At 42.3% G+C, this 17,776-nt stretch overlaps 1 protein-coding gene across 1 annotated transcript; it reads left to right on the top strand.

Annotated features, from left to right (window-relative positions):
• The first annotated feature begins 1,147 nt into the window (after positions 1 to 1,147).
• Positions 1,148 to 16,168, top strand: LOC308559057 (glutathione S-transferase A2). The gene is made up of 7 exons (XM_081141268.1): positions 1,148 to 1,286; positions 5,669 to 5,775; positions 9,001 to 9,052; positions 10,018 to 10,150; positions 12,449 to 12,590; positions 14,600 to 14,731; positions 15,793 to 16,168. Exons 2-7 carry the CDS (start codon positions 5,689 to 5,691, stop codon positions 15,913 to 15,915), a joined length of 669 nt encoding a protein of 222 aa, XP_080997394.1. The 5' UTR covers positions 1,148 to 1,286; positions 5,669 to 5,688; the 3' UTR covers positions 15,916 to 16,168.
• Positions 16,169 to 17,776: the final 1,608 nt, after the last annotated feature.

Below are 17,776 nucleotides of genomic sequence, written 5' to 3'. Positions count from 1 at the left end.
GTTCAAAGTCAAAGTGTTGGCTGGGCTGCACTTCCTCCCGAGGCTTTAGAAAAGAACCCTTTCCTGACTCTCCTCAGCCTCCGGTGGCTTTTTGCTTTCCTTGGTTCATGGCTACATCACTCCAATCTCTGCCTCCATCTTCACATCACCTCACCCTCTACGTGTCTGTGTCTTCTCTTCTGTTGTAAAGACACTTGTTATTGGATTTGGGGCCCACCTGGAAAACCCAGGATGTCATCTCAAGTTCCCTTAATTACATCTGCGCAGACTCTTTTTCTAAGTACAGCACATTTACAAGTTCCAGGTATTTGGATACAGATCTATCTTTTTAGGAGGTCACCCACAATGGGGTGTAGATAAAAAATATTGTTGGCAACTGCTGAAGCAGGGGCACAGGTATATTGGGCTTTCTCTACTTTCTACCATTCTCTCTATGGTTGTATTTGCTGGAGACTTTCCATTTAATAATTTTTTTAAAAAACTATGTTATTTATTGAGCTCCTAGTATATGCCAGGTATTGTGCCAGACAATGGGGACATGACTGGAAACTAGATAAAAGCCCTACTTCCAAGACTTCAGATTATGAGGAAAACTGGCATTAAACATATAATGTCAAAAATGACTCAAAGTAGAGTATTCCAAACAAAAAAACCAGCACATGCAAAGACCCAGAGGCTAGCAAGGCTGGTATGAGTGTGGCATAGAGGAAGTTGCCAGACTGAGCAGAGAAAATACAGGATGCCCAGTTTAATGTGAATTTCAGATAAACAATAAATAAATAATTTTTTAGTATAAGTCTGTCCCTTGTCTGAAATTCACATGTAATTGGGTGTCCTGTATTTTATCTGCAATCCAATATAAAAAATATTCCACAGTCAGCTTGTCCTTTACTGACCTCAGCTCCCTGCTCTGCTCACAGTAGAGGTTTATCATCTGCCTTGGTGCTTGCATCCAATGCACGGAAACCTCCCAGCCAAGTTTCTTCAAAAAGCCAGTCCCTGCTGACTGGCAGAGTCCAACGATCTGAAATGTTTTGTTTAATCTTTTATTTGCTGACCTTGAGAAGGAACATATTAATCAATTGTTTCGCCATACCAGGATGACTTGTCATTTTTCTTCTAATTTGGCATTGGACACGTGGACCCCGAACACTGTGGGAGTGGCTCTCCCTGTCTGGAAGCTCCCCTGTCAGAGGGGAGGAGTTACGCAACTGTAAAAACGGCTGCTAAACACACGAGGAGTGGCACTGGGTGGCTGAGACAAGTGGGAGAGAAACTTTAATAAGGTAAGTACTGATTTTATAAACCTTTAAACACAGCATCACATCTTACCTTTAAGTCACCAAAAAATATATATATTTTCAATGTGTGCCCTTAGCACAAGAAAATGTCTGTTTTACACTCACATTGTGCTCTTTTGTTGTGCTAAGGGACAGTTCAAGAGCTGTTCATTCAATTGCTGTTGGATGCATCTTTATGAAAATGTAAAGATGAAGAATTTAGAAAACTAGGGTATGAGCACTGTGATGTGAGGAAGATTAATAATATGAGAAGGAAAAAATGATACAATTTTAGGCAATCTGAGAATATGACCAGTGCAAGAGAGAGTGTAGGTGTTTATACTGCAGTTACTTTCTCTGTTGAGGTAGTCAACACACAACCATTGTGAATGGTAATCCTATAGAAGCTATGAAAATTCAAAATTAAAATTTATTATGATAGGATGAAATTAGTCCGAATGTCAGCGGAACTAGATTGTATTCAGCCTCTGCTGTGATTAACTAACTGAGAAGTCCCGCTCTCTCTCTCTGGGGTTCATCGCCAGGCTAGCAAGTGGCTAGAGCAGATTTCCCCACCATAGCACTATTGGCATGTTGGGCTGGGTCATTTGTTGTTGTGGGGAGCTGTCCTGTCCATTGGCCTTTTTTGATTGCTTGTTTGTTAAAAAACGTTTGTTATAGAAATGTGCATTTAATTAGTTTTAAGGAATGTACTTAATAGTGTTAACATATATTTTCTCAAATTTTCAAGCTTTACACCTTTAAGATAGCGACAATGATCATTTGTTTACAAGTTTTACAAGAAATCATCACTTCATTAATTCATTTGACACCAGTAAGATTCATATTCTCATTTTTTTCTCTTCATTTCACTCCGAGCTTGTAGGAAGAACACAGAGTGGAGTAGAGTTCAATCCTGCTGCTATTTATAGTCTGCACAGTTGAATGAGAGGGGCAGATGGATAGAGAATTACTGTATTTTCCAAAACAACTTTATCCTAGAAAGATTACATAGATTTAATAGCCAACCGCAATCAACCATAAGGTATTTCCAACTAAACACCAAAAAATGTGTCTGTTAGGGTAATGTGGTTGATGCCGAAAGCTAGGTAACATGCAGGATGACTGAGGGTGAATAAAATTATATTTGTACTGGAGTTCTGAGCCAAGAGATAGATGATAGATAATAGATAGATGGAGATGATAGACAGAAAGATGGATAGATTGACAGATAGAAGGAGGAAGACATGTGCTACCCAATGTGTCCAGAGACTTGCCCATCTCCCAGGGACTGGGAACAGGACAGGACTTGCATTTGTTGATTGCAATTATGACTTTTATGTACGTTATCACATTTAACTTCCTCAATAACCCTCAAAAGTACATGTATGCCTATCTCTATTGCTAGAAGAGAGAATTGGGGTGCAATTATTAAACAACCTGACCACATTTATGAACCTCATAAAAGAAGGAGTTGAGCTCTGTCTCCAAGGCTCCCATCTCTCTGCTAAGAAATGCTGTGATGAGGACCACCCCCAGGGACTTAGCTCCTTCAGTTTACTATGGAACTATCATAGGATTCCTTGCAAGGAAGACAAGCCTACTTCCTTATTAAGGTAAAATATATAGGGTGTCCCAGAAAACGTACACACACACCTTGAACAATTATAATGGCAGTGTTTATTAAAATACATTTCATTTTCAAAATTGAGCTAGCCCGGCCGGGTGTGGCTCAGCAGTTGAGCGTCGACCTAAGATCCAGGTGATCAGGGTTCAATTCCTGGTCAGGGCAAATGCCCGGGTTGTGGGCTCGATCAATGACTCACTCATCATTGATGTTTCTATCTCTCTCTCTCCCTCTCCTTTCCTCTCTCTGAAATCAATAAAGATATTTAAAAAAATAAAAAAATAAAATAAAATAAAATAAAATTGAGCTATCAGCTGTTAATGTGTGCATACATTTTTTTTGAGGGGGACACCCTGTGGTTATTCTAGTGCTCAATTTACTCACAGTTTTCTAGGATATCAATAATAAGGCATGCACTTATTAATATTTCTTCTTGTCAAACCACTGAAAATCAGTTCCACAGAAAGGAACTTGTGAGTTCAAAATTTTTCTCTCTCCTTGCTCTTTAACCATTAGTTGGCTGATGGATTCTGAATGGGGAAAGTGAACAGTGGTCTCGGAGAGGAGCACGCAGTGTTAAGCGGCTGAGTGAAAAAGCCCAGACCTGACATCAGGAGATGAGTTCAAACTAACTTAACGCTCACAAAACATAAGCGCGTAGGAGAGGTGCCTTATCTCTTTAAACTTCAGCTCCCTCATCTTTAAAATAGGATTGTAGAAGCTGTTTCCTAGGGTTGCTGTAGAGGGTAGGCACGCTTGGGAGATGTTGTGACACAGGAACACATGCGTGTGACCTCTGGCAAATTGTCCAACCTCCGGAGTTCTCATTTTCTGTTGACCAGGCAAAGTTTCATAACTTTTGGCCCAGTCTTATCAGGACATTGGGGACCTCCTATTTGGAAGGTGAAGAAAGTTGCTTAAGGAGGAGATTTATGATAAAATATTACATAAGATAAAAATTATTTCCCTTTGTAACTTGATCCTCTATCAACAGAGTAAGGGAGCTTAGCGAGGGGATTTGAGTCACTAAGCTCTGTGATTCCTAGGCCATAGCAAACATATGTCACGGGCTAGTGCTACCTTTATTCTCTTCTGCATTCTGCTGAATCACCACTTCCCATGAAAAGAAAGCACAAAAGACAAAATCTCCACCTACATAAGAGGTTATTAAGTATGTTTCCAAAAGATTCTTTACTTTCTAAAGCTTAGACTATTGAATCTCACACTAACAACGTGGATATTGAAAACACTTCAATATGAAAATTCAAGTCCACTCAGTTTTTCAGAGATCTATCCATTGGATAAAAAGAAGTATATGTTTTTGTCTCAAACTTCACAACAACACAATTTTTCAAGAGAATTAATGTTCTCTAAACAGAGCTAGGGATAGAAAATCCAACGGTGTGTTTCCATTCTCACTGTGATAGACCTACTTCTGTCCATTGTTGGAGCCACTGAGTTTCATTCTCAGGTTCCTGGCTATGTGCACTTCCTTTGCAGGCTGGGACAGATAAGACACGACCAAAGTATCTCTTAGTATTATAATAACCAAATGCTCACACAAACAATAAACATAACTGAAACTAACACCTCATGAAACAATGCTTACCTTTTCTATGTAGAATGCCCTCTGATATTTTCTATTTTTTAATTTCATTTTTTAAAATTGGTGGATATCACGATCCACTTTAAGATTGTCATGCATATCTTAAAAAACACTAAGATAGAAAATAAAGCCAAAATTTTGGTTTTGAATCCCAGGTCCACCACTTACTTTGGGCAAGCTACTCTGGAAACGTCAGTATCCCAACTATAAAATGAGAGTAATAACAGAATCCATCTCAGGTGATTTTTGTAGGAATAAGTGAAGATAAACAGGTGAGAGAGTGTCCGTTGCACGACAGGAGTGAACAAATGTTAGTTCCATTCCATAAACTAAAGTTAATGCAGTAACATTAACTTTCCTAGATTATTAAACATACCAAGTACGGGTAAAATGTAGAATTCCAAAAAAGGTAAGGAATTATCACCCTGTGTTTGTGTAAACAATTAGGGTCTTTTGGGCTACAATGAAGTGAGTCTCAGTCCTAATTTTAGCTTTTGAACAAAGGCAGTATAACCCCCAGGAGGCTGAGGGCTGACTCTGCTTCCCTCTCCTCCCTGCCAGTGAAATCCTCTGGTTTCAGAGCACCTCACAGGCTCCCGGGGCCCACACCTGGGTGTTTTCCTGCCCTGCCCTTTTTTAATCCCTAGTGTGGATTTCCACGTTCTTAGTGGAGCGTGACTGTGGACATGTCATTTAAGCTCTGTGACTTGGTTTCATGAGCTGAACCAATGGGCATAATAACCCTAGTTCATGGGACTGCCATGAGGGTGAAAGGTATAATGTATTCAAAGGGACTAGCACTGAGTCAGAATCATTAGGAGATTTTCAATAGATATTAGTTGTCTAATCCTTCCCCTCCCCGGAACACCCACACATACATCCTTACTATAGACTCTACCCTATCAGCCTGCCAAGAAAATCAGATCTTACCCAACAGGGACATGAGAATGGTTTGGAGCAATTGCAAGAGTTGGCTAGTGATGGGTGAGAATTCAGGCCAAGAAGACATTCCAGGGACTTTTCCAACTCTGATTCAAAGAAGGCAGATACTCCTTCATCATTGTTGGTGCTTTTCCACCACACATCATAAAGTGAATTTTTCCTCCTGTGATTTCATTCATTCATTCGTTCATTCATTCACTCACTTGTGTTTAGAGCATCCAGGAGACGGCATCATGGCGGGGAAGCCCAAGCTTCACTACTTCAATGGACGAGGCCGAATGGAGTCCGTCCGATGGCTCCTGGCCACAGCTGGAGTCGAGGTCAGTTCTGAGTTCTGTCATCTCAAGTTGAATCTAAAATTGACTGTATCGAAGTATTTTGTCACTGGACAGGGACCAGCCTGGAGTGCATATGCCTCAGGCCAGCCTGTAGTGCATGGGTTCTTGATTCCTTGTAGGAATCAATTTCACAGAATGAGTCCAGGTGACTCTGAGAGTACCTTTATTAAAGTTGGGGACAATGAAATAAAGGAAGGTATTAGGGTGGAAGAAACAACAGGAGAGAGCCTAGGCAGTGCTCTGCTTTGGCTCCCTAGAACCCTCACAGGAAAGAAGTGAGCCAAGGCGGGGCTGTTGTTAGCTCACAGGGAAGTCAGAGCAAAGGGGCCTTGGAGACAGGATCAGGGGGTAAGCCTGCTGCTCCCCTGGTTGCAAGTCTCACGGGGATCCTTAGAGCTTAAGAGGAAGTAAAAATGTCATGCCTGACAAGGGGCATGGGCATGCTCTAGAGAGAGCTGCACTGGGTCTTTGTTGTGAGGGTTTTTTTAATCTTTTTTTTTTTCCTTCGAGGGGAGTGGGGGGAGAATCTTAGGGGAGGATTTCAGCAGAATACTCATCAGCTTTCCAGGTGCGTTTTTAATATGCTGATGCATCAAAATGAGCATATAGGGAGTTTAGGATTATTCTTTGGTCAGCCTTACTGTTTTACTTTTAACTTGGGTGTGTCTGGCTTTAATGGGGTTTTTGTTATTTGCCCCCTCACTTCATCCGTCCTTGCTTTTAGCTGGCACAAATGGCATTAACTGGGTCTCTGTTCTCTATCTCCCTGACCAGGGTGATTTAAGCTATGTATTCTCTGGTTAAGAGGAGAGGTATAAACCATTTGCTCTCAAGTATTCTTGGTTGGGAAAGGTAAGGTCTTGCGGTTCATTAGTTGGCTGTAAGTTGTTCAAATTGTTTGGCTTTGTTTAATTTTCTTGTCTCAGTTTCCCCATTCCATTTGCCCAGGAGTTGTTCTGCCACATTTTCTCACAAAGCTACAAGCTATTTTTTTAAGCTTGCCATGAGTATTGCATTAAAACAAAAACTGCCAGTTATTAAGAAATGAACAGATATGGCCTAATATATTATTAAAATTTCTTCTCATTTAGGAACATAAACAATTAAAATAACTTCAAGAAACTAATCACAATGTGTGGGCTTATTTGGGTTTGAATTTAAACACACAGTATAATGTCATTTGTAATATTTATGCAACACTAAAAACATGAACATTGAATATTGGATGATATTACGGAATCATTGTTAATGTTTTGGGTGTGATAATATATTGTCATTATTTAAAAAATAATTCTTATATTTTAGAGGTACAGATTGAAGTATATTAAAGGTGAAATATATGATATCTAGAGTTGGCTTCAAGTTATTATGAGAGTGGGAGAATGGATGGACATAAACAGGACACAGGGTTGAATTGAGATTATAATTATTGAAGCTTGGTGATAGGTACATGGAGGATCATTTTCTGTTTATTTTTATGCATGCTGAAAATTTCCATAATAAAAGAATAAAAAAATAATATTAGAAAATAAATGTAATTTAAGTTAAAGTATAAACTAGAAATTTGGGGAGAAGCAGACTGTAAGAAACTGCGGGTGTTAACGATTTAAATCACACACTCAGCAGGAAATTTGTTCAACAGCTTTAAGCACCAGGTTTTGTGCTGGGCCCTGGGGATACACAGATGAACAAGACAGACAATGGTCTCCGCCCTCAGGAAGCTTACATTCCAGTCAGGATGCAGACAAGTAAACAGGTGATTAAAAGGAGGTGTCAATGAGAAAAACACCTCTTCAGTCCAGATCAGAGGGACTCAGCAACTCTGAGTGTTTTCCTGGAGAGGGAGTTATGGGTGAACTCAGGGATCTTGTCCCCCAGGTTAGGGCAGTAAAAGAGGGTTTCTGGTGAAGTAGCATTGTGTGACAGGGGCTGCTAGTGTGCTCCCTTCTAGTGTTATCCCTCCATAACAACATAATTATTTAAGCCTTGGATTATTCTTTCTTGATTGTTTCATGAATGCATAGGACTTTAGCTTGGTCCTTTCTCAGTTTTATAACTAAAAAAGTACTAAAAAAATACAAGTAGTGTCATCCAGCTTGTTTTCTCTCTATAAACCCATAACCCAAAGTTTTCACTGTAGTCCCACTTCAGCTTTGGGGTTTGGGGATGTGTTCAGAGCCTGAGGGCAGGATGAGCTCAGCAAAGGAGGGTGAGTAGGAGGGGATGCTGAGAGCACCCCAGGCTTCCTCTGCTCCATCCCAGGTTCATTGAAGAGGGTGTGGAGCAAGGAATGTAAGTCAAGAACAGAGTAAATTTCCACAAATGTTAGATTGCTTTAAAAAAAAGTTTTAAAATGATGGATGATATTATGAAACAGCAGCCACCTTTAAACACCTAAGGACAGCTTACATTTATGGAGCGCTTACTGTGTACCTGATACTGTTCAAGGCCTTTGCACACCCGGTTTTATTCACATCGACCTATAACATAGGTATCAGATCTGCATACATGTCATAAATGAGGACACTGAGGCACAGAGAGATTCAGGAATGTGCTCAAGTCAAGAGAGCAGTACACGGAAGAGGTGATATTCACATCCAGGCAGTTATCTCAGAAACCAAAGTTTTATAGGGTTTTTTGCTTAAAATTTAAGAACTTATTTGGGGGTTCTTTTCCCTTTCTACCCTAGTGTGTGTCATACTTTCCAAAAGGGAAAATTCTGAGTAAAAAGTGTTCAAGCTTTGCAGCAAACAGGCCCCATTTCACCTTTCATGGGCCCCTATAATGTGGAGTGAGGACCCTGGGGTAGCATCTTAGAAAGTCATTGACTCATGGACACCTCATTCTGTCTCACGTGGAGAGAAGGGCTTTCCTGAGATATTAAAACTCCATAACTAGAGAACTTCCCAGTCCCTTCCCTCCAATAACATTCCCCTCCGAATCATGACCTAATCATTGACATAAAGGCAGGTGGAGGTGAATGGAATCTCCAGGTTTGAGCGGTTAAGTGCTGCAACCCACGCTCTGTTCTTGAAGGCTCTAATCCCAGTTTCCAAATGGCATGATCCCACTCCTCTGTGTGCCCTGCCAAACTCAGAAATCTTAGCTCCTCCATATTCTGTACCAGACAGAGGTCATTTAAGGTTAAAAGTTCTACAATGCTATGGAATGAAGAACAAGAACTCCTTTACTGTCTTTGCTTTCCAGTTTGAAGAACAATTTTTGCAAAGTCCAGAAGACTTGGAAAAGTTAAGAAAAGGTAAGACTAAGTATCTAATTTGCTCTCATGAGGGTGTCTGTAAAGCCATAGTGAGGTTTGAACACCAGGCAACGCCTGCGTGTGTGTATGGTGGGAGCTGGGGTGGGGGTGGAGAGGAAGGAAAGAGGTTCCAGTGGAAGGGGCGGGCTCCTTGAGCAGTCTTATCACTCACTCAGGGCTGGGAAGGGCTTGAACTCTGAGTGTGTGCCAAGGAACCGTCCCATGTCCTGGGATGCCCCCTTTGCTTCCCCTGCCCCTCTGCACTGTGAGTGAGCCGTGTCCCTCAGGACCCCGCACAGCCTGCCTGTCCACAGACACTCAGGCACATGCATCAGGGGGACCAGAGCAGAAACAGGCCCAGCGGTTGTCTTCAGTCTTTTCTCCCACAGGTTTGACAAGGTAATATCCCAGCAGTATTACAGACTTAGATGAGAGAGGGTGTAGGATTGGTTGGAGGGCCAGGTGGCTGTATGAAGTGGGAGATTAAGAGAAAGAGCCAGCAGCACTGGAGTCCCGAAGGCAGGGCCTGCCACACGCACTGCGAAAAGCGCACAAAACAGCCTACGTAGAAACCTCTCTTAGGATTCACCTTCCTGCCGTGAACTTACTGGGGAAGCTTTCCACTTGAAATGGCATCTGGCTGGTGGTCCTTCGTAGTCTTGCTTCAACTTCTTCCTAAGATATCCACGAAGATAAATCAATAGAAAAAATACAGGCACCTACAGTGTGCCTGGATGGGAAGTAAGAAGATAAATGAAATAATAAGTTGAAAAAATGAAAGGCAGATTGGGAAGGAAAAGATTCCCAGATGATGAAACCCAATGCTATTTCCATTAAAATCTTACCAGGCAATAATTTTTTGTTTCCTTTCATGTCTTTAGTTATTTCAACAAACATGTTTTCATTCTACAAGACTGTGATCCACTAGACATTTCACTCTGCTTTTTCTTTTCTTCCTTAAAAAGATGGACATTTGATTTTCCAGCAAGTGCCAATGGTCGAAATTGATGGGATGAAGCTGGCACAGTCCAGAGCCATCCTCAACTACATTGCTGCCAAATACAACCTCTATGGGAAAGACATAAAGGAGAGAGCCCTGTAGGTATTTGTTCTGTTTTTCATCAACAATTAATAGGAACAATTTATATTCTTCTTTGAATGAGCAGGATTGTGTTGGGGGATCGTGACCAACAGCAGCATGGGCCTTGGAGGCACAGCCTGAGGTCCAGCCCAGCAGAGAGCACAAGGAGGAGCGATTCCACTAGAAGTGGGGTCAAGCAAGTGGGATTATAGAAGGTTCAGTCCCTGGATGTAGCACAGGGAGTCACAGAGGTTTCCAAACACTGATGAACTGTGAAGCCAGGAGAATGGTAGAATCATGACTCCGGGGCCCAGGCCTTTAAAGAAAAGGCTGAGGAAGGAAGGATCCAAAGGAACTAATTTGCAAGTTCTAGAAATTACAAGAATAGTTACCAAGAACCTAATTTATCAGCCTGTTCTGTGGATTGGCCACTTGAAAAGGGTTTGCAGAGGTTGGTGCCCAAGATGCAACTGTTACCTTGAGCATTTTGATATAGTACTGAAGCAGCCAGGTTTATTCAACATAACTCCATTAGGGAGGTGGGGTCTCTTCCTTGTTGTGATGAGACCACACCATTGAAACTAAAGTCTTGTAAGGAACTGTTGGCAGTTACTCAAACATTAAACACAGAGTTACCATATGTCAGCACCTCTACTACTAGGTATGTACCCAAGAAAATAAAAAGTACATCCACACTAAAATTTGTACAAAAATGTTCATAACAGCATGATTCGTAATATTAAAAAAGTGGAAACAACAAAAATGTCCATCAACTGATGAATGGATAAACAAAGTTTTGTATATCTATCACTGTAATATTATTTGGGCATGAAAAGGAATGGACATGGATAAACCTTGAAAACATTATGTTGAGTAAAAGAAATCAGACACTAAATGCTCATATTGTATGATGTCATTCAGATGAAATGTCCAGAGCATTTATATTTATAGAAACAGAAAGTAAGTTTGGTTTGGGGGTGAATTGGTTTGGGTTTGGTCCAGGGATTGGGGGTGGGGAATGTGGAATATTGGGATAGTACAGAGCTTTTCTGTTGGGGGTATGAAAATATTCTGAAATTAGAGTGTAGTGATGGTACAGAAACTTGTGACTTCATGAAAAAAATCACAAAATTGTATATTTAAAAAGAATGACATTATGGTGTAAAATTTTTATCTTTTTTAAAAAGGGAATCTCCTATAGGAAGTCCAGTTAGGCACAATAGAAACATATCTTCTAGAATATGCATTGGTTGGAACTATATAAAGAATTGCACCAATTCCAGGGATGTTTTAGGTGACTTCTTGAGCAGTGATAACATGGCCAAAGTTTAGAAACAGTACATGGAGAGGGTTGTGAAACTGTGTTCTGTGGGAAATAATTAGAAGAACTGCTCATATTGGGCATATAAATGGGCCTGGATGGTGTAACAGGATGGAAGAGGGAGAGAGACATGACTGAGGTGGTTGTGCTAGTGACTCTCTGTAGAATATTCAGGTGGCAAGTCTTTAGCCTTATGGATCACACTGAGTTTGTTCCCAGAACCAACCACAGCAGAGATGGCAAACCCTCAGTGGCTACTTGCAGGGATTCCACCAATTTCTCTATGCTTGTGTCTCTGGACACCTCACTGATGATCTCTGTCATGTGTATAACACAAATTTTAGACATATATCTCTACCTTGATATGAAATGTTAAAATTAAGTGAAAATCATAGCTGAAGGACTGGCGTATAAAAATGCACCCAATAGAGGTGAATTTCTTTGCCACCACCTGATGGCACATTCTCTTAAATTTTTAAACTATAACATGTAAGGTAGGCGACATTTGACAATTGGGTCTTTGTTTTTTTAAATTTATCTTTATTACAGGTATCCCATTTTTCCCCCCAGTGATCCACTCCACCCTGCTTCCGCTCCTTCTCCAGGCCTTCACCCCATTACAGTCTATGTCCATGGCTTATGCATATGTGCATATAAGTCCTTTGGTTAATCTCTTCCCACCCCTACTCCCCCTTCTCTGAAAAATGACCTTCTGTGGCCATGCATCAATGTCTCTGGATCTATTTAGTGTGTCAGATTCTTTTGTTCATTAGCTTCTTAAAGAAGACCCTTCAACATTTCCTGTAATGCTGTTCTGGTGGTGATGAACTCCTTTAGCTTTTCCTCACCTGTGAAGCTCTTTATCTGACCTTCAATTCTAAATGATAGCTTTGCTGGGCAGAATCATCTTGCTTGTAGGTTCTTGCTTTTCATCACTTTGACTATTTCTTGCCACTCTGTTCTGGCCAGCAAAGGTTCTGTTTTTGTCTTTCAGAATTGATATGTATTCGGAAGGTATGATGGATTTGAATGAAATGATCATGCATCTCCCACTCTGCCCACCTGATCAAAAAGATGCCAAGTTGACCGAGATCAAAGAGAGAACAACAAATCGATATTTCCCTGCCTTTGAAAAAGTAAGTGGGCTACTCAACGTTTGGGGCACTGAGATTTGAGGACAGAGAGAACTGGTGCCAGGGCCATCCCGGGGCATTGACCTTCCCTTCCAGTGAGCCCTCCTGAATGCTGATGGAGCTCCCTGACTCTCTAGGTCTGTCATCAGGTCAACTGTGGGGTGGATATGCACCTGCTGTACCCAAGTTATAATCTCTCAGCAACATCTCAGTTCACCAGGACCCAGTTTAGAGCTCCCTATTTGATGGCACTTCCTGTCATAGTTAGACTGTGGGCTGTGGAAGGCTCTGGGAGCCACGCTACCGATTGGAGTAGATCCTGCAGAACACTGTGCAGGGGTTTCTCATGCAAGATGACACAATGGAAGCAATTCGTCAGTAAATATTCTGGCAACATGCGTAGGAGACATGAGACCAACTGCCCAACAGGAGAAGACAGTAGTGTTTCGAGGATGGATGAGATGGATGTAAACAGAGATGGGGGTAGTGGATGGAGAGGAAGAGAGAGATGAAAAGATGTTAAGGAACAATCTTCAAAATGTTCGGTTGTCAGACTTTTGAAAAAAGTTATCCTAAATTCAAGAAAGAAAGTCCCATCGTTAAGTATGTAGCACATGTCACAATTTTTCCCTTTGAAGGTAAGAGAAGAACATTTTAAAACCCAAACTTCCTGAAATCAAATAAAATAAAAATTATGGACCAAAATAGTGACTGTAAGGGACACAGGAGGCATACAAAGAAAAAAGGTTTAATGCTGACACCCTCATCTTTATAAAACATTAAAAAATATTTATGAATCATTCTTTCATTCATCCCACAAATTTTAATTCATTGCTTGTGTGTTCATACATATTCAAAGAGTAAAGAATTTCATACCAACCTGAAAGTACACCCTCCTGGGCCTTGTGGCGGTGAGAGTTTAGGGGACGTTCACGCAAGGACAAGTCATCAGGCACGGCAGTTTGGGTATCCCAATACTTTGAAATGCAAGAGCTCCATGATAACATCAATAAAAATGTATCTTACAAAATAGGATTTGATCTTACCATAGTCTTTACCAAATAATTATCCATTCTTTTAAATTCGTATATGATCTGAAAGTGTATTTGCCAAAATGTTAATATCTTTAGTCGATGGTGCTATGTGTGTTTAGTCTCTTTATACTTTATGATTTCCATAATGCTGGAATATTTTAATAAATATCACATATTTCTCCAAGCGTTTATTATGAAAAATTTCATGCATTCAGGAAAGTTTAAATAAGAGTACAATGAACACATAGGCACCCACCATGAGGATACAAATATTAACCTTTCATTATGTTCGCTTTATCATGAGTTTCTCTCTCTCAATCCCTCTCTCTATCAATCAAACATACTATTTTTGTATATAATACAAAGTGAGTTTTAGGCATCACTACAGTTCATGGCTAGAAGTTTCTGCAGCAGATCATAACATAGTACAAGTCAGGAGTCAGAGCCCATGTTGCAAGGGAGATGGTGAGTTAAGTTGACCCAGGTTCGCATAAGGTCCCAAAGACATAGACCAGGAAGTGAGGGGAGTAGACAGAGGAGAAATGTAGACTCTGAAATAGTCTGCTCAGGGCTGCAGAAGGATGTCATGGAGATGGATATTGGCCCAAGTGAGAGAGGAGAGAGGGGGGGTGGGGGCATGTGCTAAAGTCCAGGACAGCCACTGTAGGGCATGGGGCCAACAGAAACACGGTGCAGCCAGTGCCAACCCTGGGCCGGTGGAAGATGCACAGGGGGAGCCCCAGTGATACGGAACTGGAAAAGGAAATGGGAGCCTGGGCTTCAGCGAGGGGTGAGGAAAGGACTGCAGAGACCCGCTTCTCCCCCTCTCACTGAGTCGGGGAGGTGAATGTGCCCTGATGCTCCGCACCTGCCTTTGAGGCAGCAGAGGTGGGAAGCCGGCTGGAGAGACCCAGGCAGGAGCAGGGGGACCCAGCCTGCATTACCTGTGTTCATAATCTGCTCCCTGCAATTTCCCAGGTGTTGAAGAGCCATGGACAAGACTACCTGGTTGGCAACAGGCTGAGCAAGGCGGACATTCAAGTGGTTGAACTTATCTACTATGTTGAAGAGATTGACCCCAGCCTTCTGGCCAACTTCCCCCTGCTGAAGGTAACTTTCAGGGCCCTTGGGTGGGGAGGCCCCCATCTCCCATCTTGGAATCTAATATCTGGACGCTCGCACTGGTGATGTTATGATCCCATCACTGTTCAGGTCCGGCTGACCCCGGGTCTCCAAAATTTGCTCATAGGCCCTGGTCAGAGGCAGAAACAATCTTGCTTTGTTTTTATTTTTAAATATATTTTTATTTATTGCAGAGAGAGGAAGGGAGAGAGAGCTAGAAACATCAATGGTGAGAGAGAGTCACTGATCAGCTGCCTCCCCCGCGTCCCTCACTGGGATGGAGCCCACACCCGGGCATGTGCCCTGACTGGAAATGGAACAGGGATCTCCTGGATCAAAGGTTGATGCTCAGCCACTGAGCCATGCTGGCCGGGCAGGAAAGAATCTGGTTTGTCAGGGAAACTGGAGGCGGCTGCTCCCCCAAGGAGAGCAGTTCATCTTGCACAGTGAGGAGGACCCGGGTCTTGGCATCTCTGGCTCAGCCCCTGTGCCATTCAGTGTCTGTCCTGATTTCTGTCCTGGGATCCCCTTGCTCGCGTGTCCGTGTGTCTGGTTCCTGATCTGGGCGAGCGGTTTCCTCCCTCTGATTCCGGCCCTCAGCCCTGCTCCTCTCAGACAGTGTTTCTCCCTCACAGCCCCTCTCGTCTCTCTGAGGGCACATTGGTCCTGGCTGTCCCCAGGCTCCCCCTGTGCTCTCTGTTCTCAGCTCCAGCCCGGGTCTCTTACCCCATTTCCCACGGGGAGCCTCTGCCTGCGCTGCCCTGACAGGCGCAGGAGTCGCCTTGTCTGCAGGGCGCTGCCTGTGAGGGTTTGCGGGGGGGGGCAGGAGGCAGGGCAGGCTGAGCTGGGCAGGGGCTCCCCAGCCTCTGGGGGGTGCTGCTGAGCTGGGCTCTGTCCCCTTATGTTCCTGTCCCACTGGGCACCTGTTTCCCTGGGGCTGATGGAGGGGCCCCCACTGCTCCTGGTCTGGGAGGGCCTCAGGCTCCCTGGCCCGTGGGGTGAAGGGGGGTGTTTGTCTCCACCCTGAGGCTCTGCTCTGTGCCTCACAGGCCCTGAAGACCAGGATCAGCAACCTTCCGACCGTGAAGAAGTTTCTGCAGCCCGGCAGTCAGAGGAAGCCTCCCATAGATGCGAAAATGTTAGAAGAAGCCAAGAAGATTTTCAACCTTTAAATGAAGCAGGCATGGCCGCCCAGCACATGCAGGACCAAGTTTCTGCAGTTTTCCAACAATGAAATGCCTCACCTAGGTGCAGATCCTGGTTGTTGTGAAAATCAGAATCTTTTCCAAAGGATAAGTGCTAATTGAATTTGAAATCAACTGTGCAGATTTACTCCCAGACCAATGTGTTTTGTATTTGTCAAATGGGAAACCATGATCAGCTTCTACAATGTGTTTTGGACATAAAATAAATGGAGAAAAAGTTTCACAGGCTCTTTGATCTATTTGAAAGAAGGTCATGTAACATTTATTCTATACCTTGTCTAAAGAAGTTAAGTGTAAATACTCATCAGACACTCTCAGTTACACAAAAATGGTCTTTTTCTTTTGTAGTCTGCTGCCTTTCTGACCCACAACCTAAAAACTTTCTTTCCTCTCTCTCTTATTTTAAAAACCATTTTTTTTTGTATAAAAATATTTTTCTGTTCAGTTATGGAACTAATACTTTTTGTATACGATGTAATATTCACTGATTTGGAAGCTGAGTAAATTAAGATGGAGAAACCAGATATAGTCTCTATCCTCATGGGGATTACGCTGGCGAGAGAAACAAAGAAATAGGTAATTCTAATCCATGTACATTTTGTATATCCATCTGCTAAGGTTGCTCTAACACAGAACCACTAATTTTTTAGCTTAAAACATTAGAAATTTATTCTCTCGCAGTTCTGGAGTCTCGTAGAGCGACATCAAGTTTAAGAGCAGGAACGTGCTCTCTCTCAAAGGCTTTTGCAAAGAGTCCTTCCTTTCCTTTTCCTGGTTTCTGATGGCTACGGATGATTCTCGACATTTCTTGGCTTGTACATGCAGAACTCCAATCTCTGCCTCTACTGTCACATGGCAGACTTCCTGTGTCTGTGTGTCTCTATCCAGATTTCCCTTTTCTTAGAAAGATACCAGTAAGCAGATTTAGGTCCACCCTAGTCCAATATGCCTTCATCTTGACTTGGTTCTATCTGCGAAGACCCTATTTCCACATAAAGTCATTGACAGGTTCTCAGGAGTAGGACTGGAACATATCCTTTTGGGGGACACAATTTAATCTCCAACACAATACTGGGGGTGGGACCATGTTGGTCATGAACCTAAGAAAGACACCTTTGCTGGAATCTGTGAGTCAGTCAATATTTTCCAAGGAAGGAAGTCATGTCTGACAAGAGAGCTGGAAAGTTGTAGTTAGTGAAGGGAGTAGGTGGAACTTTGGTTAAGCAGCAGGGATGGGAGGTCAGCAGGGTCAATGGTTTGAGAGAAACTGAGCATGATGTCTTTGAAGAAAGAGACGTCATTAATCTGAGTGGAACATTCCTCAGGTGGAGAGGGGAGATGATGAGCTGAGATCAGGGAACAAGGCCCAGGGTCTTAAGGTCTTGGAAGGCCATGGCAAGGAATTTGGATTTTGTCCTAAGGAATATAGGGAGCCATTGATGTACAGCCATACACTCTGCTTTAAGCCTTATTTACATATATAATAATATCATATGTTTTAAATATTCATGTTAAATCTTTCAAGCATCCATCTCAGAACACCAAGAGCACTCTTCCCCCAAGCTGGGAGTCTCTTTCCCGTGTTCATTTCAACCACCAGGGGTTTACTCAAGGAGTCAAATAGTCCCAAGACCATCAGGAGTGTTAATTTGAAAACAGACACACACCTGTAATATCTTGGGCAGGCTCTGGAAAACCTAGCAGCATTTGCACAACACAACTTCTCAGGCTAGATTTAATAAAGATTATTGGGATGAAGAAGGAGAGGAAGAAATTGGATTATTTACAAAATGTCTTTTATTAGGGATGCATATATCTCTTTTATCTT

This window comes from Miniopterus schreibersii, assembly GCF_964146895.1.
Source record: "Miniopterus schreibersii genome assembly, chromosome: 6".
In the NCBI taxonomy this organism is placed as follows: domain Eukaryota; kingdom Metazoa; phylum Chordata; class Mammalia; order Chiroptera; family Miniopteridae; genus Miniopterus; species Miniopterus schreibersii.
The sequence above is the reverse complement of the archived record's forward strand: the minus strand, read 5'-3'. Positions and strand labels throughout refer to the sequence as shown.

What these genes read in the sequence shown, in the direction of transcription:
- LOC308559057 (XM_081141268.1), top strand. Translation starts at nt 5,689, where the DNA reads ATGGCGGGGAAGCCCAAGCTTCACTACTTCAATGGACGAGGCCGAATG. An exon ending in CTTGGAAAAGTTAAGAAAAG is followed by an intron (nt 9,053 to 10,017) that starts GTAAGACTAAGT and finishes TTCCTTAAAAAG; the next exon opens with ATGGACATTTGATTTTCCAG. An exon ending in ATTTCCCTGCCTTTGAAAAA is followed by an intron (nt 12,591 to 14,599) that starts GTAAGTGGGCTA and finishes GCAATTTCCCAG; the next exon opens with GTGTTGAAGAGCCATGGACA.